Here is a 20,823-nt window from a genome sequence, read left to right as displayed (position 1 = left end):
AACTTCTCCCTGTCTATTTTGTGCTTACCAATTATACTTCTTATTCCCTGTACCTTTTTCTCCCATTTCCTCCCTTCCCTGCTGATAACCCTCTGTGTGTTCTCCATTTCTGTGATCCTATTCCTGTTTAGTCTGTTTACTTAGTTTTTGTTTTTGTTTTTTAGGTTCAGTTTTAATAGTTATGAGTTTGTTGTCACTTTACTGTTCATATTTTTTATCTCTTTTTTCTTAGGTAAGTCCCTTTAATATTTCATATAATAAAGGCTTGGTGATGATGAATTCCTTTAACTTGACCTTATCTGGGAAGCATTTTATCTGCCCTTCCATTCTAAATGATAGCTTTGCTAGATAGAGCAATCTTGGATGTAGGTCCTTGCCTTTCATGACTTTGAATACTTCTTTCCAGCCCCTTCTTGCCTGCAAGGTTTCTTTTGAAAAATCAGCTCATGGTCTTCTGGGAACTCCTTTATAGGTAACTGTCTCCTTTTCTCTTGCTGCTTTTAAGATTCTCTCCTAATCTTTAATCTTGGGTAATGTAACTATGATGTGCCTTGGTGTGTGCTTGCTTGGGTCCAACTTCTTTGGGACTCTCTGAGCATCCAGGACTTGCACATCTAGTTCCTTCACCAGATAGAAGTTTTCCTTCATTATTTGTTCAAATAAATTTTCAATTTCTTCCTCTTCCTCTTCTCCTCTGGCACCCCTGTGATTTGGATATTGGAACGTTTAAAGTTGTCCCATAGCTTCCTCAGCCTCTCCTCATTTTTTTGAATTCTCGTTTTTTCCTTCTGTTCTGGTTGGATGTTTATTTCTTCCTTTTGTTCCAAATTGTTGATTTAAGTTCCAGTTTCCTTCCCTTCACTGTTGGTCCCTTGTATATTTTCCTCATTTCGCTTCATATAGCCTTCATTTCTTCCTTCATTTTGCAACCAAACTCAATCATTTCTGTGAGCATCCTGATTACCAGTGTTTTGAACTCTGCATTAGATAGATTGTCTGTCTCCTTGCCACTTAGTCCTTTTTCTGGAGATTTGATCTGTTCTTTCATTCAGGCCATAATTCTTTGTCTCACCACACCTTTTACACTGTAAGGGGCAGAGCCTTAGGTATTGGCCAGGGTGGGGCAATCACATCGCTGCATTGTGGTGCTGTATGTGAGGGAGGGGTCCGAGAGGAAACGATGTCACTTGCTTGGCTCTTACCCCACTTTCCATCACTTCCCCCACTTCCCACAAGCAGATTGTGCTGTTCTGGTGCTGATTTCAAGGTGTGTGGGTTTGTGTGCATTCTAGGACCCTGTGGGTCTCTCCAGTAAACTCTCCTGTGAGGCCGGGAGTTTCCCCCACCGTGCAGTCCCCACAGGTTTGTACAGCCAGGGGTTTTGAGGCTTTATTTCCCTTTGCTGGAACCCTGGATTGTGTGGTTTATATTACCCCCCAGTTGTTCCTCCTGGCTTATCCGTATGTGAATGTGGGGAATCCCATCCACCAGCCCTGCCTGGCCCACCCCAGTCCACCACCACCTTGCCACACGTCCTCTCTGCCCTGGCTGCCTGTCTCCACCTCTCCTTCTGGTCTGGATGAATGCTTCTTCTTTAACTCCTAGGTTGTTGGACTTTCATGCAGTTTGATTTTCTGGCAGTTCTGCTTGGTTTTCCTTCCAATTGGTGGTCCTTCTTTTGATTGTGCAAGGAGGGGAAGCATTTCTATCTACGCCTCCATTTTGACCAGAACTCGAGAGCTGAAGATTGAGTTCACTTCAGCACTGAGTACAGTGCCAAGCATGTGGGAAAAGTCCAGAAATACTTACAGTAGAAAGAGAAAGAACAAAACCAACCCAGCAGTAGTGAGTGGGGGGTTTGTTGTGCTTTGCAGGAAAACTTAGATAACTATATAAATCCACACACCCTCCCCTTTCTCTTATGTAAAGCATAGAGGATTATCAACCATATTTTAAGTGAGAAAGACCATGGCCCTGTGTCTTTCACCCCAGTCTGTTAAGAAAAGGATTTTTTGCTTTCTTTTGCTGTGCACACTCCCAAGGCCTCTGGCCACTTCGTCTTTCTGCTGATGCAAACCTCCACTGCAGCCCCAGTGAACTGGGCCCCCTGCTCCTCACAGAACAAAGTCTGGGGCTCCCTCCACCTCAGACAGTTTCACTCAGACCCAAAGGGGATCTACACACACTTCGTTCGGCACTAAAAACACAGGGTTTTCCCCATGTCATTAGGTTGCAACAGTGTGGAACAGATGCTTTCCAACTGTAGATGGCAGTTGTTAGGCCCTTAAAAGGGCACCCAACTGGTGACAGACAGTGACACTGGTCACTGAGGGCAAGGAGAGTTCAACTCGCCCAGAGAAGGAAATTGGCAATAAGCCCTGTAAGGAACTGGGGTGCGGCCTGGAAGGGAAGGCTGAAAGGGCTAATCAACTATCCAGTGAGTCTTTCACTCAGTGCCTCTTTATCTTGTTTCTTCTGTGCCTGGGGCACTGGGCTCCAGCCAAGAGACATGGTGGCCATCCAGAAAAACATGCTCCTGCTCCCAGAGGCAGCACCTATCGAGAGAGTCACCTTTCGGACAACTCCAGGCTTCCCCCACTGTCAGGAAACAGACTGTTCCTGGGAAACTGTGTGTAAGCCTGAATGGCGTAAAGCGAAGGAGTAGTCACCTCAGGACACGTCTTGCTAACATATGCACAAAATAAATCGAGACCAAGCATAGGTGCTCACAGACACAGCTCAGAGCTCCGGTGGCCCGACGCTGAGAGGCGCTGAGTGTGGCTCCCCGGGAACGAGCGTGGCGGGCGCGCTCACTGCTTTGGGTGCTGCCTCCAAAATCTTCACGGCAAAACAAATAGCGACACTATTTTTATTCTCTGCCTTTTTCTGTAAGAGTGAAAAACTTCTTCAGATTTTTTTCGGTTAGCGAGAACAGGTACTAATGTTGGTCTTCTATAAAAACAGAGTGGTAAAACACAAAGATTGGAAAGTGGGGGATACTTGTATTGTATTCATTGCTCTGAAGAGTAACAGCCACAAAGAACAAAGACACCTGGCAGCACAAAGCTAGGGAGCCTGCCCAGTCCTGGTGCTCAGGCAAGGGTTCCCTGCATAGGGAACAGGCCAAGAATGGAGGAGGAGCAGGCGTAGCCATGGGGTGGGAGTGAGGTGTGGACTTGAGACAAAGGGAATAGCCTGTCCCGTGGCCCAGCAGCAGGTAAGAGCAGTCCGAGATCAGTGGAGAGGTTGGGACAGCAGAGCAAAGGAATGCAGGCCCAGGATCACAAGAAGAGGCTGGAGGAGGGAGGAGGGACCAGACTGCACTGGTGGACCCAACTGGAAGGCCACTGCAGGAGTCCAAGCAGGTGACAGTGCGCGAGCAGGGACTGGAGGGAGGGCAATGAAGTGGACCCAGTGTGTGGACAATGATAAAGCAGCAGGGATCCAAGATGACTCAGTGCAGATTTATCGAGCTCCTTCTCCAGGCAGCTCTGCGCTGCTGAGTGCACCTCGAAGAGCAAATCAACCCAGCATCCAGATCCGGAGGATGCACAGCATGCTGTTCTCATCAGCCAGGCAATTTACCAGGCAGCGGGCCCTGAAAGAGAAACAGAATCATGAGGAAGGTAAAGTTTGGATGTTGTATTTGAGAGGCCCTTTGAGTCCTCCCAGTGGAGATATTGAGGAGGTCAGGAACTCGGAAGGGAGGTCTCATCTGGTGATTGAAAGACAGGTGTCATTGGAATTAGGATAACTGTTGAAACTAAGACAGTGAGTAAGATCCCTGTTGTTACATGAATCTTATGACCACTCAGCTCACATCTCAGCAGAATTTAGAGCAACAACACTGAGATGTGTAACAGAAATTATTATTTAAAACACTGGTATATTTCCTCGCCACAGGATTCAGAGCAAGGCTAACCAGTCCGCAGTCCTGCTCCAGGGAAGTAAATGACTAAAGCCCAAAGACAGTCCACGTCTCTGGGGGTTCCGGGATGTGGGCCCCAGTGACGGCACCAAGTCAAGCTTTTAGCAACGAGTTTACCTTGGTTGGTGGTGAGCTCTGCACACACTACCCGGCAGACACTGCATAGAAAGCATGCTTTTGGGTCCTCACGTAAATGCATACCCACCGTGCATATGATGTACATACAGCTTTGTCAATTAGCTTAAGAGAATCCTGAACTGTTCAAGTAATTCAGTAAGAAGTAAAAACTACAATAGTAATTCCTTTATTTTTGTAGTTCATCTCGCCTGCTTAGTTTGCTGCATTTCCTCCAGTACAGTGAAGAAGAGAGGAAATTGCATTGGCATCCAAACCCTGCTCCCAAACAGGAGAATTTCCAGAACAGTCACTGGTTGCATAACAATACCAAGTTCACAATGGTGTAGGTCTCCCGATATTGTCTCCTTTTTTCTACAAGCCCAGACTGCTTAGAAGACAACTTTGATCCTGACTTTATGCCTGCTACACTATCTGTGAAAAACACCTGAGGGGACAGAACTTTACTTTCAAGGGAAAGGCAGTGTCTGCACCCAGGGGCTCCTTCCTTCCAGGTTCCTGAGCGTTCCTAACTTCTCCCAAGGAGCCCCTCACTGGGAGCCGCCTTTGGGATCGCACAGCTGGGATACGGGACAGCCTTAGGGAGTCCTTCTCACAGACTGGGGTTTGCAGCGTGCAACCTGCATGGCCATGTACAAGGGCCCCAAACCCCAGGTGACCTGTCCCCTGAGCAGAGCTGTGGCTGTGCTTGCAGGAGGTGGGAAAACAGGATGAGGGGAAGTCGAGGTGATGAAATGAATAGAAGAGTGAGCATAGATTTGTTACCTTGTTAAAACCTTCTTTAACGATGAACAGCTTATAGATGCTTTAATTTAGTAAGCTTTATCATCCTTGGAAAGGAAAATATGAGCTATCTTTAGAGAACCTTCTTTTGTCAACAGTACCCACTATTTTAAGGCTAAAAAGGACAGGAGAAATTGGACAAAGACATCCTTCATTTTTCCCCCTCCAAAATGTATTAGGTAGAAATACATTAGGTAGAAAGAGAACTAGTACAAAATAAAATTAAGTAAGCTCTTGCTATTAAATCAAAACACATACCTACAAATGATTTCCTATTAGAGAGCCATTACAGCCTTTGTTTTAACTTATTCTTTCAAGTTTCATACATTATAATTCTTGTTGTGGATGTTATAATAAGAAAACAAAGCAGACTAGCAAAACTGGCTGATATATTGGAATCTGGGGGAGGGGGCGGTTAATCTCTCAAAAAAATCCAAAATGCATTTATAAAATTTTGAGTGGTTTACTTTCAGCAACACATACACGTTTACCGATGTTAGTGATTTCAAGAAAAGAAGAAAGGCTCCTTTCGCTTGTCATTTTATTTTCAGGATTTCTGTCTGCTGAGTAGAGAAGAATGCTCTGTTTGCTCCAGAAATGCACGTTGATTCCAAGCCATTTGGCTCAAGAGATGGTTTAAATAGGAATAAATGTAATATACCTTTAATTCTCTGAAATGAGAGAGAACTCCAGCTGAGGTTTGGTCCAGGGCAAAGTCTGCTCTTGACACTGAAGAAAATCTATCACATTAATCCCAGCAGCTCAGAGTCCAAAGCTGCGTGAACAGAATGCTGAAGGACAGGAAGTGTGAGAAGAATACCTTGAAAGAAACTTTTAAAACCAAATGACTGTTCAAAGAATACCAGGCCTTGTGTGGAATCCTGCAGCCCTTAAAGACAGAGATAAATAATTATGCTTGAGAAACAGCTAATTACAAATAACTCAAAGCATGAAAAGAAAAGCAAACTGTAAAATAACTTCTCTGCTCCAGTGTTAATGTGAGATGTCTCATAATGAAATAGTAAGGGTTTTTTTTAATTTCATTAATTTCATTTCACTGGCATAGAAGAGATGGAAAGGAAAATTATATTGCCAGAAAATTCCAGTTAGATTTGCTAAAGATGTTATCATGAACTATATTTAAAAAAAAATCTAATTGCTGTAATTTATCATACCTCTGGTTATTAAAACCATACTAATTTGAAGATTTTAATCATTTGCCATTTTGTGCATTGTGACTTCTCATAGGAGACACTATGAAAAATTTTGATTTGTGTTAGCCTTTGTATGATTTTTTTAGGAACTCCTATGTTAACATGCTTTAAACATATAATTGTGTTTATATCAGTAAGAAAAGTTCCTTGTGCCTTCCTTTTTTTAGTTTGTTCAGGGAAATGTGTGGAACCGCTTTGTAACTGCTGAGGGGAGTGTGTGAGAGCACAGGCTGCCGAATCCGTTGTGATTCCTGCTCACACATCCAGCCTTGTAAAGAGCAGGGCGGGCCCCGCCCTTCCGTTCGGATTAGAGAGAGAACTCTTTTCACCATTGGAGGAATTGAAAAGGAAAGATTCTACTGACTTAGGTGTGAAATTTGCTCCTTGGTCTTGGGAAATCAGAGAGTCATGAGACAGTCATGGAGGCAAGACCATTCTTTGAAAAAGCAAACTGTTGTGTAGCAGCCTCGCTGGCTGACAGAAGAAAGGTAGGGAGGTAAGCAACAGGTCACACAATACTGATGAAAAAAACTGTCCCGGAATTAAAAGTGGCCACTAACCGGGCAGAATATGTAGAGAGAAGGGAGTGCGGGGAGGGAAGCAGCCAGAGGCAAAATCCTCTCTGCTGTAGGCGTGAGAGACTCAGGGAAGCACAGCCAGGGCACTTGGGCTGCAGCAAACTGCCTCCACCCAGGGAGAAGCCGGTGGTTTGACCTGGTTTTCGTGCACGTACCTTACAAGAAAAAACTATGGTCTTATAAACCAGAGGATTCATGAAAGTAGCATTGTGATTTAATGCTGTGTGTATTTGTTAAACTATAACATTGTTCCAAAGCAAATATATATATATATGTTAGTTTCCTAATTCACAAGTTAGATTCACTTCCCTACGAAATCTATGATATTCAATGTGGTCATAGATCCGAGGTCTAGAAGCCAGAGCTCAAAGATGCTTTGAAGTACCACTCTTTGATGGGAAAATTAAAATTAAACTGGCTTGCTTAAGGCCACAGAGCCAGGACTAGGCCCCACAGCTTCTCAGTCCTAGCTCAGTCCTTGTGTCACCTCCTTCCCATCCTCTCTGGGAACCTGCTCCTGCGAAAGCGATTTCCAAGTGCTTTTCCTCCCCAACCCCACACGCAGTGTGATACTCGCTGCTTGACAAGTAACTAGGTGTTCTTTCTGCAGGTGCAAAGTTCCCCATTAAGTGGACGGCCCCCGAAGCAGCCCTGTATGGGAGGTTCACGATCAAGTCTGACGTGTGGTCTTTCGGAATCTTACTCACAGAGCTGGTCACCAAAGGAAGAGTGCCCTACCCAGGTAAGCGCAGGACCCAGCAGAAATGGGCCTCTGATTGGGTGTTCTCTCAACACAACTTGAGAAAACCTCACCCCACGTGCCTTCTAAGCCTCATCCTCAGCTTTCTGCCTAAGCATGAGTCTGAAGAACATGGGCAGGTATTTGGTCACAGAAAAGCAGAACTGGGAGCCACTGTGGTATGTAGACAAAGAGCCACCGTGAATTGTGTGCCAGGACTAATGCCATTAGCAGTTGGCGTGAGTGCTGCAGTCCACCCAGTCCAAGCAGTCTCCTCTGCCCGAGCGGAGTGGGCAGACTTCTGGGAAAGAGAAGGAAAAAGCCCCCACTGCTTTTTGATTACTCTGTAGCACTGACCCATGGAGTGAAGCTGGCAGGGAGATGCCAGGACCTGTTCTCTCTGCAGGCCCCTCTCCAGATGGCCAGAGAGAGCAGAGACACATGCGAAGTGCAATTTAGAGGCCACTCACTGCCCGTTTCTGAACAGTCAAAATGCGCTGTGCGAAAGCAAGTATAATGTAAAGGAATTGGATATTCTAAGGCCCTGGAATTTTTCTGAGGATCAGATTCATGGTCTCCAAAGAAACCACAGGTTTAGGTTATTCACACTTAAATTCATTAATTTAGACAGATGGTGATGTAAAGGACACTCGTGCCATTTCACCTCCACGCTTTAGTGGTTATAGTGCAGGGACGATGTGCTTTCTGAAATGTTAAGGACGTATTTTCCAGTTACTGCTGAGAGAAGAAAGAACGCAGCTCCCCCACATTCCCTGCCTAAGAAAGGAGCTTTAAAAAAAAAAAAAAAGGCAGTGATAGAAACGATAGTGGAGATTAAAGAGGAATTGAGGTCTCTGGCAAATCCTGGATTTGTAATGGAATCTTTTCAGTCAGAGGAGCCAGTGAATGCAGATTAATTTGTAATCCCTTTGTTCATTTTTTATTGTTTCTGGTCATCTTCAGAAAATGCAGAGAAGGAAAGAGATTCTCATTCTGGGTTGGTGTAGCCTTGAGTCTCCTAGGAGAGCCAGGTTGGCACAGAGTCAAAATTGACAAATTCCCTGTCTCGGAAGCGCCAGCACTGGGCGTTTAGAGACGCGGGTGGAAGTCAGCTTTATTGATGCCACAGCAGCGGCTGCTCCCCGAGCACAAGTGGGAGTAGCCAGCCAGCTGGGAAGAAAGGGCTGCCCTGGGGGGGCCTGGAGCACAGCATGGGCGCCTTTGAGTCGCTTCTCAAGGGGAAACGTGCAGATCTTGGGATTTTGCAGATGTGAAGGGACCTCTTTTTTTATTGTTGAATTTTGCACTAATTTCTCGCTGAGCCCCCAGGTTTTATAATCACCCGGTGTGTTAAATGCATTTGGGAAGAAAAGGTTAATTTTGTTTTGCATTTCTGTGAAGCCTTTCCTTCCAGTGCTACAAGCTGCTTTTTGTTTCTCAGGGTGACACACAGAAGCTGAGACAAAGGGGTGGGGGCAGGGGCCTCCGAGAAGGAAGGCAGGTGCGTGCTTCTGAGGGAGAGGCTCTTTATCAAGTTTGGGTTTAGCATAAAGGAAATGGCCTTGTTTGACAGCTCAGACTAGGATTCGTTAATTCCGCATAGCGTCAGTAAACTTAAACTGTGCCAGGCATTTTGTTCTGCCTGGGAAATAAGTACAAATAAGACATTCCTATTCCCAGCCAACATTGCCCAGAACCTTCGTGGAGCTGGGCACTGTTGTAGGTGCTGCAGGTAATGTAGTGAGCAAACAAATCAATGTAGCCCCTGCACTCATGGGGCTTGTAGTCAGATAGATAAAATATGTATCAAATCCAGGAAGAAATCAGCCTTTTTCGTTACTTATTTGTTGTTAGAGGAAATCATCCTCAAGGGATGGATTACTTGAATTTACCCACTGAGGGCCCTGAATCTTAGTTCTGAAAATGGAGTCGGAGCTGCCTGACCCAGGTGCCTACATACAGCAGGTGCCAAAGGGGCCTCTCACTCACCACCCTCTGAGGACAGCAGAGGAGCTCGAAATGAGAACTGGGTCCACTTTATTATGTGCAGTTACGTGAGCGGAGCAACTGCTGACGTGCAGGGGGCTTTGGTAGCAGCTCCATTCTGTGAGGGGGGCAGAGAGGAGAGGGGGGCTGTGTCTGGGAGGCTTCATGGAAAAGAAGGCAAGTAGGGCTCCCTCCTCAAGTTAAGGAAGGAAAAGCGTCCCAGACAAGGACGGGCCTGGGGGAAGGCGCCAAGGCCTGGGCAGACGCCGCCAGTGCAGGAGCTGCAGGATAATGAGTCTGGGAAGAGGCTGTGGGCTGAAGCCTGGAGGGGCAGCTGGGAAGGCTGGCCAGAGCCCACCCCCAGGGGCCTGGCTGGTTGGCAGTGGTGGCCAGGGAGCTGTGTCAGCAGGGGAGTGACAGAAGCTATCCCTCGCCACGGAAAATTGTCCCCAGGCCTGTTCCTCGCCATGGGTGCTTCTTGTTTTTGTTTTTTAACACAGCTATAATCATATTTAATTGGACTTCTGAACCTCTCAGTAAACTCTTCTTCAGGGAGAGGCTTTTACAGAAGGGTTCCAATTACAGGATTATTACCTTAATGAAGGATAACAATTCTTAAGGAACAGACAATTTCATTAAGCTTCATCCAAATGTCACTGTGGAAGGAAGGCCCTTCCCCTGCGCGTTCTTGCTGCCATTGGCGTGGCCACAGCAGCCAGTGCGTGCGCTGACGGGCGCTTCTCCGCCGCAGTGAGTCCTCCAGCCTGCTGGTGGTGCCCAGGCCAGACCCCGAGCCCCCGTCCATCAGAACTTCTGTTCCGGCCTCTCCACTTAGTAGCTTTGCGCGGTTGGCTAGAGAATATCGTCAGGTCGTTTTTTATCTTTTCCAAGAACGGTTGGTGGTGGTACATTTTCTGAGTTCTTTCATACCTGAGAATGGCCTTGTGTTGCCTTCACACAGAGAAAAGGTACTTTGGCTGTTAGGTGAGGAGGAGGTCAAAGGAGGAGGCGGTGACGTATAACTGATTTTTATAAAGCTTTCCAGGCATCTTTGCCCAGCATGAAAGAAGGTCCAGAGTAAGAATCAGAGGAGGAACTTAGGACGTAGTATGTGTGAGGTGTGAGCAAATGAAGGGCAAAGGGGATAAGGAGACAATAAAACATTGGATTGCTCCATTAGTTAGCAAGTTTTATAAAAGGAATGGATTAGAAGGAAGGGGAGAAGGACAAGTTGGAACTGAATCAGAGCCTTAAAGCCAAAGAAAAAATACTGAAACGTGACGCTGAGATTAACAGGGAGGAGTCACATCACCCTACCAGACAAGAAGGCTGCTGTCGAGATGCGTGACAAGAACAGCTCCGTTTTACAAATTCCCTGGAGCAGCCTGACCTGAATGCATTCTCAGCAAAGCAGTCCAGCTTGCTTTTCTGTAAGCCAAGGTTCACAACCAGTCTTTGCACCAAGGTTAGAGCTGATTTTATACTGATGGATTGTGGTGTATGAGAAATGAAACACACCAAAAAAGCAATTTTGTGGTGCTGGTGCATAAAATCAGCATTATGCATTTTAACCTGTCATTTTACCTACAAGTTTTTCTTCTCCTCGGTGCCTCTGCCGCCACTGCCCCCTGTCAGGCTGCCATCCACTCATGCGGTGATGTCTTCATGGAACGTCCTGCTTTCAGCCTCCCCACCTCCTCCACCCCAACCACCATTCTCTCATTGTCACCACCAGTTATTGTCCTAGAAAACACAGACCCAGCTATCCTACTTGCCTAGTTAAAACATCCACAGCTTCCCTTTACCTTCCGAATGAACCCCAGAAGCCTTAGTTTTGCATAGTCCTCCTTAATAACCCTTTCTGCAGTCATTCCACAAATATTTATTGAGCACCTACAATATGCTAAGTACTGTCAGGCACCAAGAGTATACAGCATGAACCAGTGAACAAAAACTTCTGCCCTCATGAATTTTGTTCTTCTTGGAAGAGACAGACAATAAGTATAAACAAGCCTGACATATTCAGTGTTGGCTAGTGGTACTAGACATGGAGTAAAACAAAACAAGGAAGAGGACAGAGAGTGTCAGGAAAGGGTGGCCAGGAGGACCTCACTGGGAAGGTGATATCTGAGTAAAGACCTGAAGGGAGCAAGGTGCAAGCCAGGTGAGTGTATTGGAGGGAGAAGCCTTCCTTCAAGATCTTTGAGCACAAAGGCCCTGAAGAGCTGCTGCACGGTGGCGGCTGTGGCTGGAGCAGAGGGAGCAGGAGGTATGAAAGGCCTCAGGGCAGACCAGATGGAGCTTCCTGAGTCATTGTTAGGACTTCTGCTTTTACTCTTAGTGATACGGGAATCCTTGAGGGGCTTTGACTGGGAGAGTGACTGACCTGACTTACGAGTCAGTCAGCCTCACCCTTCATACCAAGAGATTTCTCTTGCATATGCTGATCTCTCTTCTCAGCCTTACTGTCTGCCTCAGAATCCTTCCAGGCCCAACACAACCACCTCCTTTAGCCTTCTCCATGTCCAGATTGAATGGGTTGTCCCTTCTGCTTACTTCCATGATGCCCTGTACAGTCTTTTGAAGCCTCTATGTGTGTGTATTTTCCAGTATCTCTGAATAATTGGAGGGGAAGGGAGTTCCTATTATGCGTTCCCAATGCCCAGCACAGTGTCTGCCCCATAGTAGACTCAACAAGTAGGTATAAATGAGTGGGCGGGTGTGTGGGTGGATGGATGGATGGGACAGGGGGAAAAAGTGGATCATGCCTATGAAGTTTTTGAAACAAGATTGTTTAATTCAGCTTATTTCAACTCCATTCTGTCATCTCCACATATAAATACAGTATGTATTTTCCCAGGCACGAGACAGTCTCCGTCCTGAAAGTTGCTGGGGAGACTGACCCTGCAGTGGGTTCAGACGCAGTGTTCCATTCCAGCACCATTCTAGGCAGAATGTCCCAGCCATTCTGTGCCCTGGCTCTCAGCTGAACAGCTGCTTTGTGAGTTTGGCAGGATCTGGCAAAGCTTGAACACTCTCTTAAACACATCACATTTATCATGTACTTGAAGCACTTTCAAATCTTTTAGCAAGTGACAGCTGCCTGACTTTTTTTAATGCATCTAGTCACTTCAGAATGACTTGAAGAAGCAAGGGAAATTAGTGAAACCACAGTACCTTCCTTAAAGAATTAGAAGTCCTACCCTTGGCCTCCCTCTGCCCCACTCAGATACTCTAGAGCCCCGAACTATAGGTACATGTTCCTGTGTGCTCAGCAGCCTGTCATGGTCACGCTCACCGTTGTTCCTGCTGGGCCCAGCATGCCTATGGGAGCAGCGTTTCCTTGGGGTAGGAAGAGGTAAGGAGTCGACAGTCAAGAGAATGGAAAGCAGGACACTACCTCAAATCCTAGCCCAGAGGGTGTCCCCTTGCCTTCACTGCTCCCATCCACAGCCCTCCAGACTTTTCCTTTCAGCATCTCTAAACAACTGGAGGGGATCCTCCACCTCATGGTGGTCCCTCAGAAAGGAAACCCTGCCTGGAATGCCCAGGAATCACGTTGTCACCGCTCCCGACAAGGTTTCTCTTGGCCAGTGTATCTGGTGAGAGGAGGAGCGGATGGAGCAGGAGGCAAGGGAAGAGGACAGCAGCCCGGAAAGGGTTTCCACTGCTGAGTCCTGTGTTCTGTCCTGTGCTCTGCCCCTCATTCTCCGCTCTGCGTTTCCATGGCATTCCTCAGGGGCACCTCGTGTTCTTCTTCACATCTCCTTTTCCAGGACAAAGGAGTCCTTTATGATACCACATCATCTACCTTAAACAACTTCTGTGTAGTATGGTACCTGAGTAGCATCATATCTATACTTATTAATACAGTGGGTTTCATAAAAGAAACTGACCTGAGGTTATCTGGTGAGACAGAGAAAGAGAAATAAAGCTTGTCATTATTGTGCCTTCTCATTCCCAAGGTCTCTCCTTTATTTTCATCTGTACTCTTTCAACAGCATGGGTCTGCCCAAAACGTGTACTTTGGTCCTATAGCAAAACCGAACTTGAAGTGTCCTGCTTCTTACCCAGTGAGATAGCCAGAGCATATGATGCTCTGATAGCGGGTGCTTGTGCTGAGTAAACTCCATCGCCTTAGTCCCGCTTCCGTCCACCCGGCACTAGCACGGCCCCGCTCAGCAGACTGCAGACAGAAGGGCTTCTGCAGGTTCATGCTGAGAAGCCAGGGGAGCCTCTGCCAGAAGGCCTTATGCACAAAAGATTATCATTTCCTCTGAATGGAAAGCTCAGTTTTCAAAAGTCATCTGGGTATCTCATAACCTGAACATCATTCCCATTGTTAAAGTGCTCAACTATTTACATGGCACAAGATCCAGGCTCTTGCAACCCACAGTCAAATTCAGATGCAGACTTGAACAGGTAATGGTTAAAAATCCTTGATTGTGCAGAGATGGGCCCTCTGAGACCCATACAAGGAAGCTGCACAAATGGAAAGCTGTAAAGCAGAATTGTCTTCTTTCATATGAGACTTTTTTTCAAACAGTTGAAAGCACCATGAATGTTGAGGTATTTTTTTGTTGACAAATGGAGAAACTGAGGCCAGAGAGGTCAGGTCACCTTCCAAGAGACGCAGTGAGAGATACAATTGGAAGTGGTGAAGTGGCAGTGCGCATGAAAATGAGGAGGTTTTCTTCCCTAAAAATTAAAAGAAAAAGAGGGAAGCCTCTACTGAGTTAATATGTAGCTCAAAGAAGAGGAAATAGGAAAGTTGAAAAGAGGGGGAGAAAAACAAGAGGGGAGAAGAGAAAGAAATGCACACCCGTGAAAATGGACTCTGTTGGCAACAAGACATAGTAAGGGTCGGAAAGTGAGAGTTGGAACCTTGACCTGAATTTGGAAACCAAGAGGAAGCCAGCAAAGTGATTTAAGAAAGGGTAATAGAATCATAATGGCAGGAAGTGAGTCCAGTCCACTTGGCTAGAGAATCTCAGCTGCAGTGTTTTGGGCAGACCGACTGGAAACGGTGCCATCAGATCATGTTGAAACCCTAAAATCCATGGTGACAGGAGGCTGCCATGGAGGATCCAGGGAAAGGGAATTGGATAGCAAACCCTGGCGCAGAAGGCCACGCAGGTTTTCTGTGAACCGAGCGCCTCTGTGCTATGCTCAGTGGGAGTGACCCACCGACTGCAGTGAGAGAGCAGGAGGGCCCCGCCCCGCCGTGGGGGCAGAAGAGGACAGCATTGGAGTCAGCCAAGCCCTCGCCCCCTCTTGGACATGGAGGGTGGGAACCCGGGACTTGGGACTTGCCTGGACACAGTTTGTGAATATGGCAATTCCTGAGCTCAGACACCAGGGGCTGGCGGGAAATCCTCTCCTGTGGAGAAATGGCCTCTGATGCCGCTCCCACTAGTTAGCCTGGAGGCCCGACCACTGATGACAGTGCTTCCCGAAAACATGCCCATATACCATGGGGTTTTTTAAGAGATTTCATTTGTTTATTTTTAGAGAGGGAAGGGAGGGAGAGAAAAATTGATGTGAGAGAGAAACATCTCTTGGTTGCCTCCCATATGCACCCTGACCGGGACTGAACCAACAATCCAGGCATGTGCCCTGACCAGGAATCAAACTAGCAATCTTTTGTTTTGCAGGAAAATGCCCAACTAACTGAGCCACACCAGTCAGGGCCCATACATCATGTTTTAAAGTTTCTGTCTTTACTACTTCTCCCCTGGCATTCTTCCCACTGAAAATGAGAAAAAAGGAAAACCATTCCCAAGTACCTTCCTCCCTCACTGTCCACTTCACTTAGAAAAGTACGATGAGAAGATCCTTTCCTCCTGGTATGCTTTGTCCCTCAAGACTCTTCGGACTGCCCTGGCACCCAAGCTCTTGTGTATTTCCTTCCCAATCCCTGCCCTTCACCTCCCAGGTACAGGCAAAGCCAGTGTCTTAGGAAAAGTGGCTAAAAGAGGGGAAATAGCCCTAGCCAATGTGGTTCAGTTGGTTAGAGTGTCATCCCATAACTGAAAGGTTGCAGATTCGGTTCCCAGTCAGGGCTCACGTCTAGGTTGGGGGTTCAGTCCCCAGTCCAGACATGTATGACCCCTGGTCTGGGCATATATGAGAGACATCCGATTGGTGGGTCTCTCTTGCATCGATGTTTCTCTCTCCCCCTTCCTCTCTCTAAAAATCGATGGGAAAAAAATGTCCTTGGGTAAGGATAAAAAAAGAAGAAAAATAACAGTTTCTGTGTAACAAAAATATGAAAACATCTAAAATTTAAAAATGAAATAGGCTCATCTTTATAGTAGTATACAGAGTAAAATCCATTTTGGCTAAGAAAGAAATTCTTTTTTTTTTTTTTTTTTTTAAGATTTATTTATTTATTTATTTTTAGAGAGGGAAGGGGGGAGAAAGAGAGAAAGAGAAACATCAATGTGTGGTTGCTGGGGGCCGTGGCCTGCAACCCAGGCATGTGCCCTGACTGGGAATCGAACCTGCAATGCTTTGGTTCGCAGCCCGTGCTCAATCCACTGAGCTATGCCAGCAAGGGCAAGAAATTCTTGAAGTAAATATGATTTTTCAAAGTTCTTGTAACTATATTCTCATACTGGTTTTTAAATACGAACACAATCTGTTTAAATCGGCTATTGTTCATGAAGCAAAAACTAGCCTACGCCTTGCTAAGTGGGCATCTCTCGACTGCGGTGCCAGGTTCACAAGTCAGCCTGTGTGGGTTCTGGCTTATGGATGGTTGGAAACAAGCTAGTCTCATTCAGATTGTCATTATCAGCCAACGACATTGTCTTAGACCCCATTTTTCTGGCAAAGCTGTCATTAGTATGTTCCTGTTTGGCCCAGTGCACGGAACTCATTACATGTGATCTCCATACTTTGAGAGGCCAGTGCAGAGAAAGCGTGAGAAGAGAAAGGAAAGGATCTGAAGAATGAGAAGGACCGTGCCCGTGAGCTGACAGGGTGGGGCTGCCGGCGTCCTGCCGAGTTACAGCGCCGTCCACCCCCTCGGCTCCGACCACCCAGGAAGCAGGCTGCCTCCGGAGATGCTACAGTTGAGGGCCGAGTTGCTATGTCTGCTGTGTCCTGGGCTTGGACAGAGCACTGGGAAAATAGGCTTGACCCAAGTGGTCAATTAAACTTTCTGTGTTGGAGATTGAGTTTAGAGTTCTTAAAAAATATGTGAAATCTTTCCATTTGAGTAGTTTTGTCTAATGAAATGAGACATTTACTGACATAAGCTCCACAGAGCAATAGGAGAATGATTAGGTAAGCTCTGTAGTGCCATTTTGGACAGTCTCAGCACCAGAATAGAGCATTAGAAGGTGTTGGGGTGGGGGGTTGTCAGACCTTCTGAGGTTCAGACCCTCTGTTGTCTTCCCTCCAGCTCCTGCAGGCCCCTGGCAAGGGCGGGCACAAGGGGCATCTGTGCGGGTTCAGGCCACATGGTTCTGAGATATTATGAAACCAAGGAAACACTTTGGAGATGCCAGTCCTGATATGTGGTTATGCTCTCTCCCGAGCCCTTCTGGGCTGGCTGGCGTGTGGTGGCTGCTGTCACTCCTGCCAGGAGTTCCCAGCCAAGACCCTTGGGACCGCGTGTGCTCCCAGAATGAGACTTCTTTTTAAAGACCATACAGTGTGTAGACCATATATTATATACCTGTCTAGAGCAGCACTCTGCACTCAAATACATTCTTCCTTCTACAGCAGTATGTATGAATAAACAGAAACAGCAAATGGTCTCACACTGGGTCCGGTTTTATGTCCGAGTGAGGTCAGTTCAGACCACATTTGCTGCCAAGTGAGTTAGTAACCAGCACTTTTGGTTTGCAGGGCTTGTCAGGTTTGTGGGCTGTGGCCGAGGAATTGCTGGACCCTTCCCTCACCCCGTTCGTCTGGAGCACTGCAGGACGTTCTCCTGGCCGTGCCGGGTCCCTCCCTGTGCTCCAGTTCCCTGCCCTGTCCTGAGTCTTCAAAATGAGTTTCCAGCAGTTGGAGCTAATTAAGCTAATTAGCCACAGAGCTGACCAGACATCCAACTGAAGAGGGCACCTGTAAAGTCATGCATGGTGTGGGGGCGGGGGACCAGACTCGTTCACCGAACCTCTCACTGAAACAAAGATCATCCCAAAATGAGAGGGAAGGCCTAGTTCAACACAGTGGGAGTAATATGTGGATCTTACCACCTCAAGAGATTAGAGTGGCAGAGAATAAGAAAGCGCCCTGGCAGGGTTTGCACAAGCATGAGACTGACAGGGCTGTGGCCGACAGCCACAGGAGCCAAGATAAACCCGGCTCCAAAAGCAACGACAGAACAAAGAATTGGCAGCAGATCCCAAAGTCTGGGTGCCCCCTGCCCAGGAAGGTAGGGTCATGCTCTGGGCCCCACTCCTCTGAACAGGCTTACAGAGTTCTAGCTGGGGGCCGCCGCCTCCCCACGACTAAAGGGAGCTGCTACATGCACATGCTGTGTCCTGCTGACTGTGCCCCTGAGAGACAGGGAAAGAAATCTAGGTTTCTATACAGCTTAAAATTGGGTTCTTGCTTTTATAAACTAACCAGGTCAGAAGTTGGGGAGGATTCCAGATAACAGGCTTAGGGCCAAGGAGCAGCCAGAACATACAAGGGCTTGGCAAGCGATGGCAGAACGTGATATGGCTCAAAAGGGAAGGAAAACCAGAGAATAGTGCCTGGCGGTGACTGGGAACAGGGTCAGGGCATGCGCCTCACCCCAAGGGTGTTTCCTGTTCTGTCAAGGCCAACGGGTGGGGAGGCTGCATTATCACAGAGTGAGCCGTCTCTCAGGTCGCCTCCTGTTCGTGCTGCACAGCCTGATGTTTCAACATGAGGCAGCCCCCTCTGAGGGTCGCGGAGGTCTTACATGATAGATGGCCTGTCCGAGATCATCGGTAAACACAGGCCCTGGAGACGCCTTGTCTCCCCATCAGAGTCGCCAAGCTTCAGGGTCGCTGGGCCAGACAGCGCCCAGCCGTGGTGGCACGATGGCAGATCCTGGACAGCAGGGCATGGGGAGCTTGCCCAGGCAGGAGGAAGGCTAATTTGTGAAGTTTATTAATGGAGCTTGTAGATGCTATAAACAAGGAGCGGTGTGTTTTTCATTCCATGGATTTTTTTTTGTCTGCTTCATTCATATTTCCTTGTCATCTTGATTGAAGTATAATTTACATACAATAGAATTCAACAATTTTAAGAACACAATGAGTTTTGACAAACATAAGGAGTCACACCACCACATACAGGATATAGGACCGACTACTGCCTAAGGACCAAATCCAGCACCACCCTGTTTTTGTTTTGTACGTTTTTAAAGAGTTAGGGAAAAAAGAATATGCAGCAGAGATTGCATGCAGCCCACGAAGCCTAAAATATTTACTCTCTGGCCTTTACAGGACTAGTTTGCTGACCCCTGATGGAAAACATGCCCGTCGCCCCTCAGTGCTCCCCGCGGCCCCTCGGCAGGCGTTCCCCTCCCCCGCCCCCCTGGCAGCCGCTGATCTGCTTTCTATCACTGCAGTTTTGCCTTTTCTAGAATTGCATATAAATGAGATCATGCGGTATGTTACCTTTTGTGTCTGGCTTCTTTCACTTATAACGCTTTTGAGATTTATCATCTGGGTTTTGTGTGTATCAGTAGTGCGTTCCTTTTTTATTTCTGAGTGGTGTGGTGTCCTATGAAAGGCAGGGTTCCACCCTGGGTCCCTCAACATGGTTTAACGTACAGACTCAAAATAGAAGAAAGGGGAGATAGGGGGCTTGGCAGCCAACAGGCACCTCCTCTGACCGCCCCTGTCTTTACAGGCATGAACAACCGGGAGGTGCTGGAGCAGGTGGAGCGTGGCTACAGGATGCCCTGTCCACAGGACTGCCCCATCTCTCTGCACGAGCTCATGATCCACTGCTGGAAAAAGGACCCAGAAGAACGGCCCACTTTCGAGTACTTACAGGGCTTCCTAGAAGACTACTTCACAGCCACAGAGCCCCAGTACCAGCCTGGTGAAAACCTGTAAGACACGGGTCAGCAGAGAGAGGCCTTGTCCCAGAGGCCTCCACCCCCTCCCCATTAGCTTTCAATTCTGTAGCCAGCTGCTCCGGGGCAGCGAGAACAGTCCAGGATCAGATTGCATGTGACTTTGAAGCTGACGAACTTCCATGGCCCTCACTTGTCCCCAAATCCGAACCTCCTCTGTGAAGCATACGAGACAGAACCTTGTTATTTCTCAGACTTTGGAAAATGCATTGTATCGATGTTACGTAAAAGGCCAAACCTCTGTTCAGTGTAAATAGTTACTCCAGTGCCAACAATCCTAATGCTTTCCTTTTTTAAAAATGCAAATCCTATGTGATTTTAACTCTGTCTTTACCTGATTCAACTAAAAAAAAAAGTATTATTTTCCAAAAGTGGCCTCTTTGTCTAAAACAATAAAATTTTTTTTCATGTTTTAACAAAAACCAATCAGGACAGGTGTTTGTTTTTTTTCCTTTTTTATACATGTGAATACACACAATATATATGCCCCTGTACATACACCATGTGGGTGCTAACGTGGAGACCATGCCCAACCCGGGCCACGAAGCTTCAGGACCCAGAGCAAGGATTTTACTGCAAAATCAGCATAAAAGCACTGGTGTTTTTCTGAAAAACCAGTGGCCTCATTTTTGGCTTTTTTGGAGCATGATTTTTTTTTTTAATTTGGATTGCTCTTTTTGGTTCATGTCCGTACCTGTAGATGGCTGTTACGTTGACTCTTCAGCAGCCCCTGAACTGAATTCACAAGTTCTGTTTCCAGTATTTGCTTCGACCTACTGCGATTTGTTCTTGAAACTTAAAAGTGAGCGTTTTTAAGCCAGCAAATGGCCACTACTACCAGGGGAACTGGAAGATGGATACCACACAAACTTCTTGTGTAAAAATATGAATGCTGAAATGTTTCGAACTTTTTTATTTAATAAATCTTGTAACCACATTTAAATGGTCTAAAACCCATAGCATTGTAGTCATGGCAACCTGCTAAACTTTCTCATGCAACTAAAACTTACGGGGAAGATGAGGGTGGGGGTTGTACATTTCCCATTGTAAAATAAGTGTTTCAAATGTCCTGTACTGCTAATGAATTGACTTTCTATATGTCCAAGAATTCTCCAGTGGAATAACTATGCACTACTTGACATTTCATGGGGATGCACAAAAAAGAAGTATTACATTTTTAGTTGCTGTTTGTACCAACCTTGAATTACATGTTTAACAACAAATCAAAAAGCCTATTTCTATTGAGTTTTTAATACTGAGTAGCAACTCTGAAGTCTTAATTACTTTTTCTGTTATGATTTATTTGTGAGTTTACATTTTTAAATTGTTTAACTTTCTTAATTTAGTAATTAAAAAGAGAACATTTTACATTTGAATTTTTTTTTGTT

The 20,823-nt window shown here is 46.5% G+C and overlaps 1 protein-coding gene across 7 annotated transcripts in view; it reads left to right on the top strand.

The window, feature by feature from the left end:
- The window catches only part of FYN (FYN proto-oncogene, Src family tyrosine kinase), a 201,851-nt gene extending 181,253 nt beyond the window's left edge, over positions 1–20,598 (top strand). For all 7 annotated transcript variants that reach the window (XM_036024581.1, XM_036024579.1, XM_036024580.1 and 4 more), the window contains 2 exons: positions 7,249–7,380; positions 19,207–20,598. In XM_036024581.1, coding sequence (XP_035880474.1) covers positions 7,249–7,380; positions 19,207–19,415 — 341 coding nt within the window. In that variant the 3' untranslated portion in view covers positions 19,416–20,598. The remainder of the gene's footprint in view (positions 1–7,248; positions 7,381–19,206) is intronic.
- The last annotated feature ends 225 nt before the right edge of the window (positions 20,599–20,823 follow it).

Source organism: Phyllostomus discolor, chromosome 4 (assembly GCF_004126475.2).
Source record: "Phyllostomus discolor isolate MPI-MPIP mPhyDis1 chromosome 4, mPhyDis1.pri.v3, whole genome shotgun sequence".
Taxonomy (NCBI): domain Eukaryota; kingdom Metazoa; phylum Chordata; class Mammalia; order Chiroptera; family Phyllostomidae; genus Phyllostomus; species Phyllostomus discolor.
This window is presented reverse-complemented; position numbering and strand designations above follow the sequence as displayed.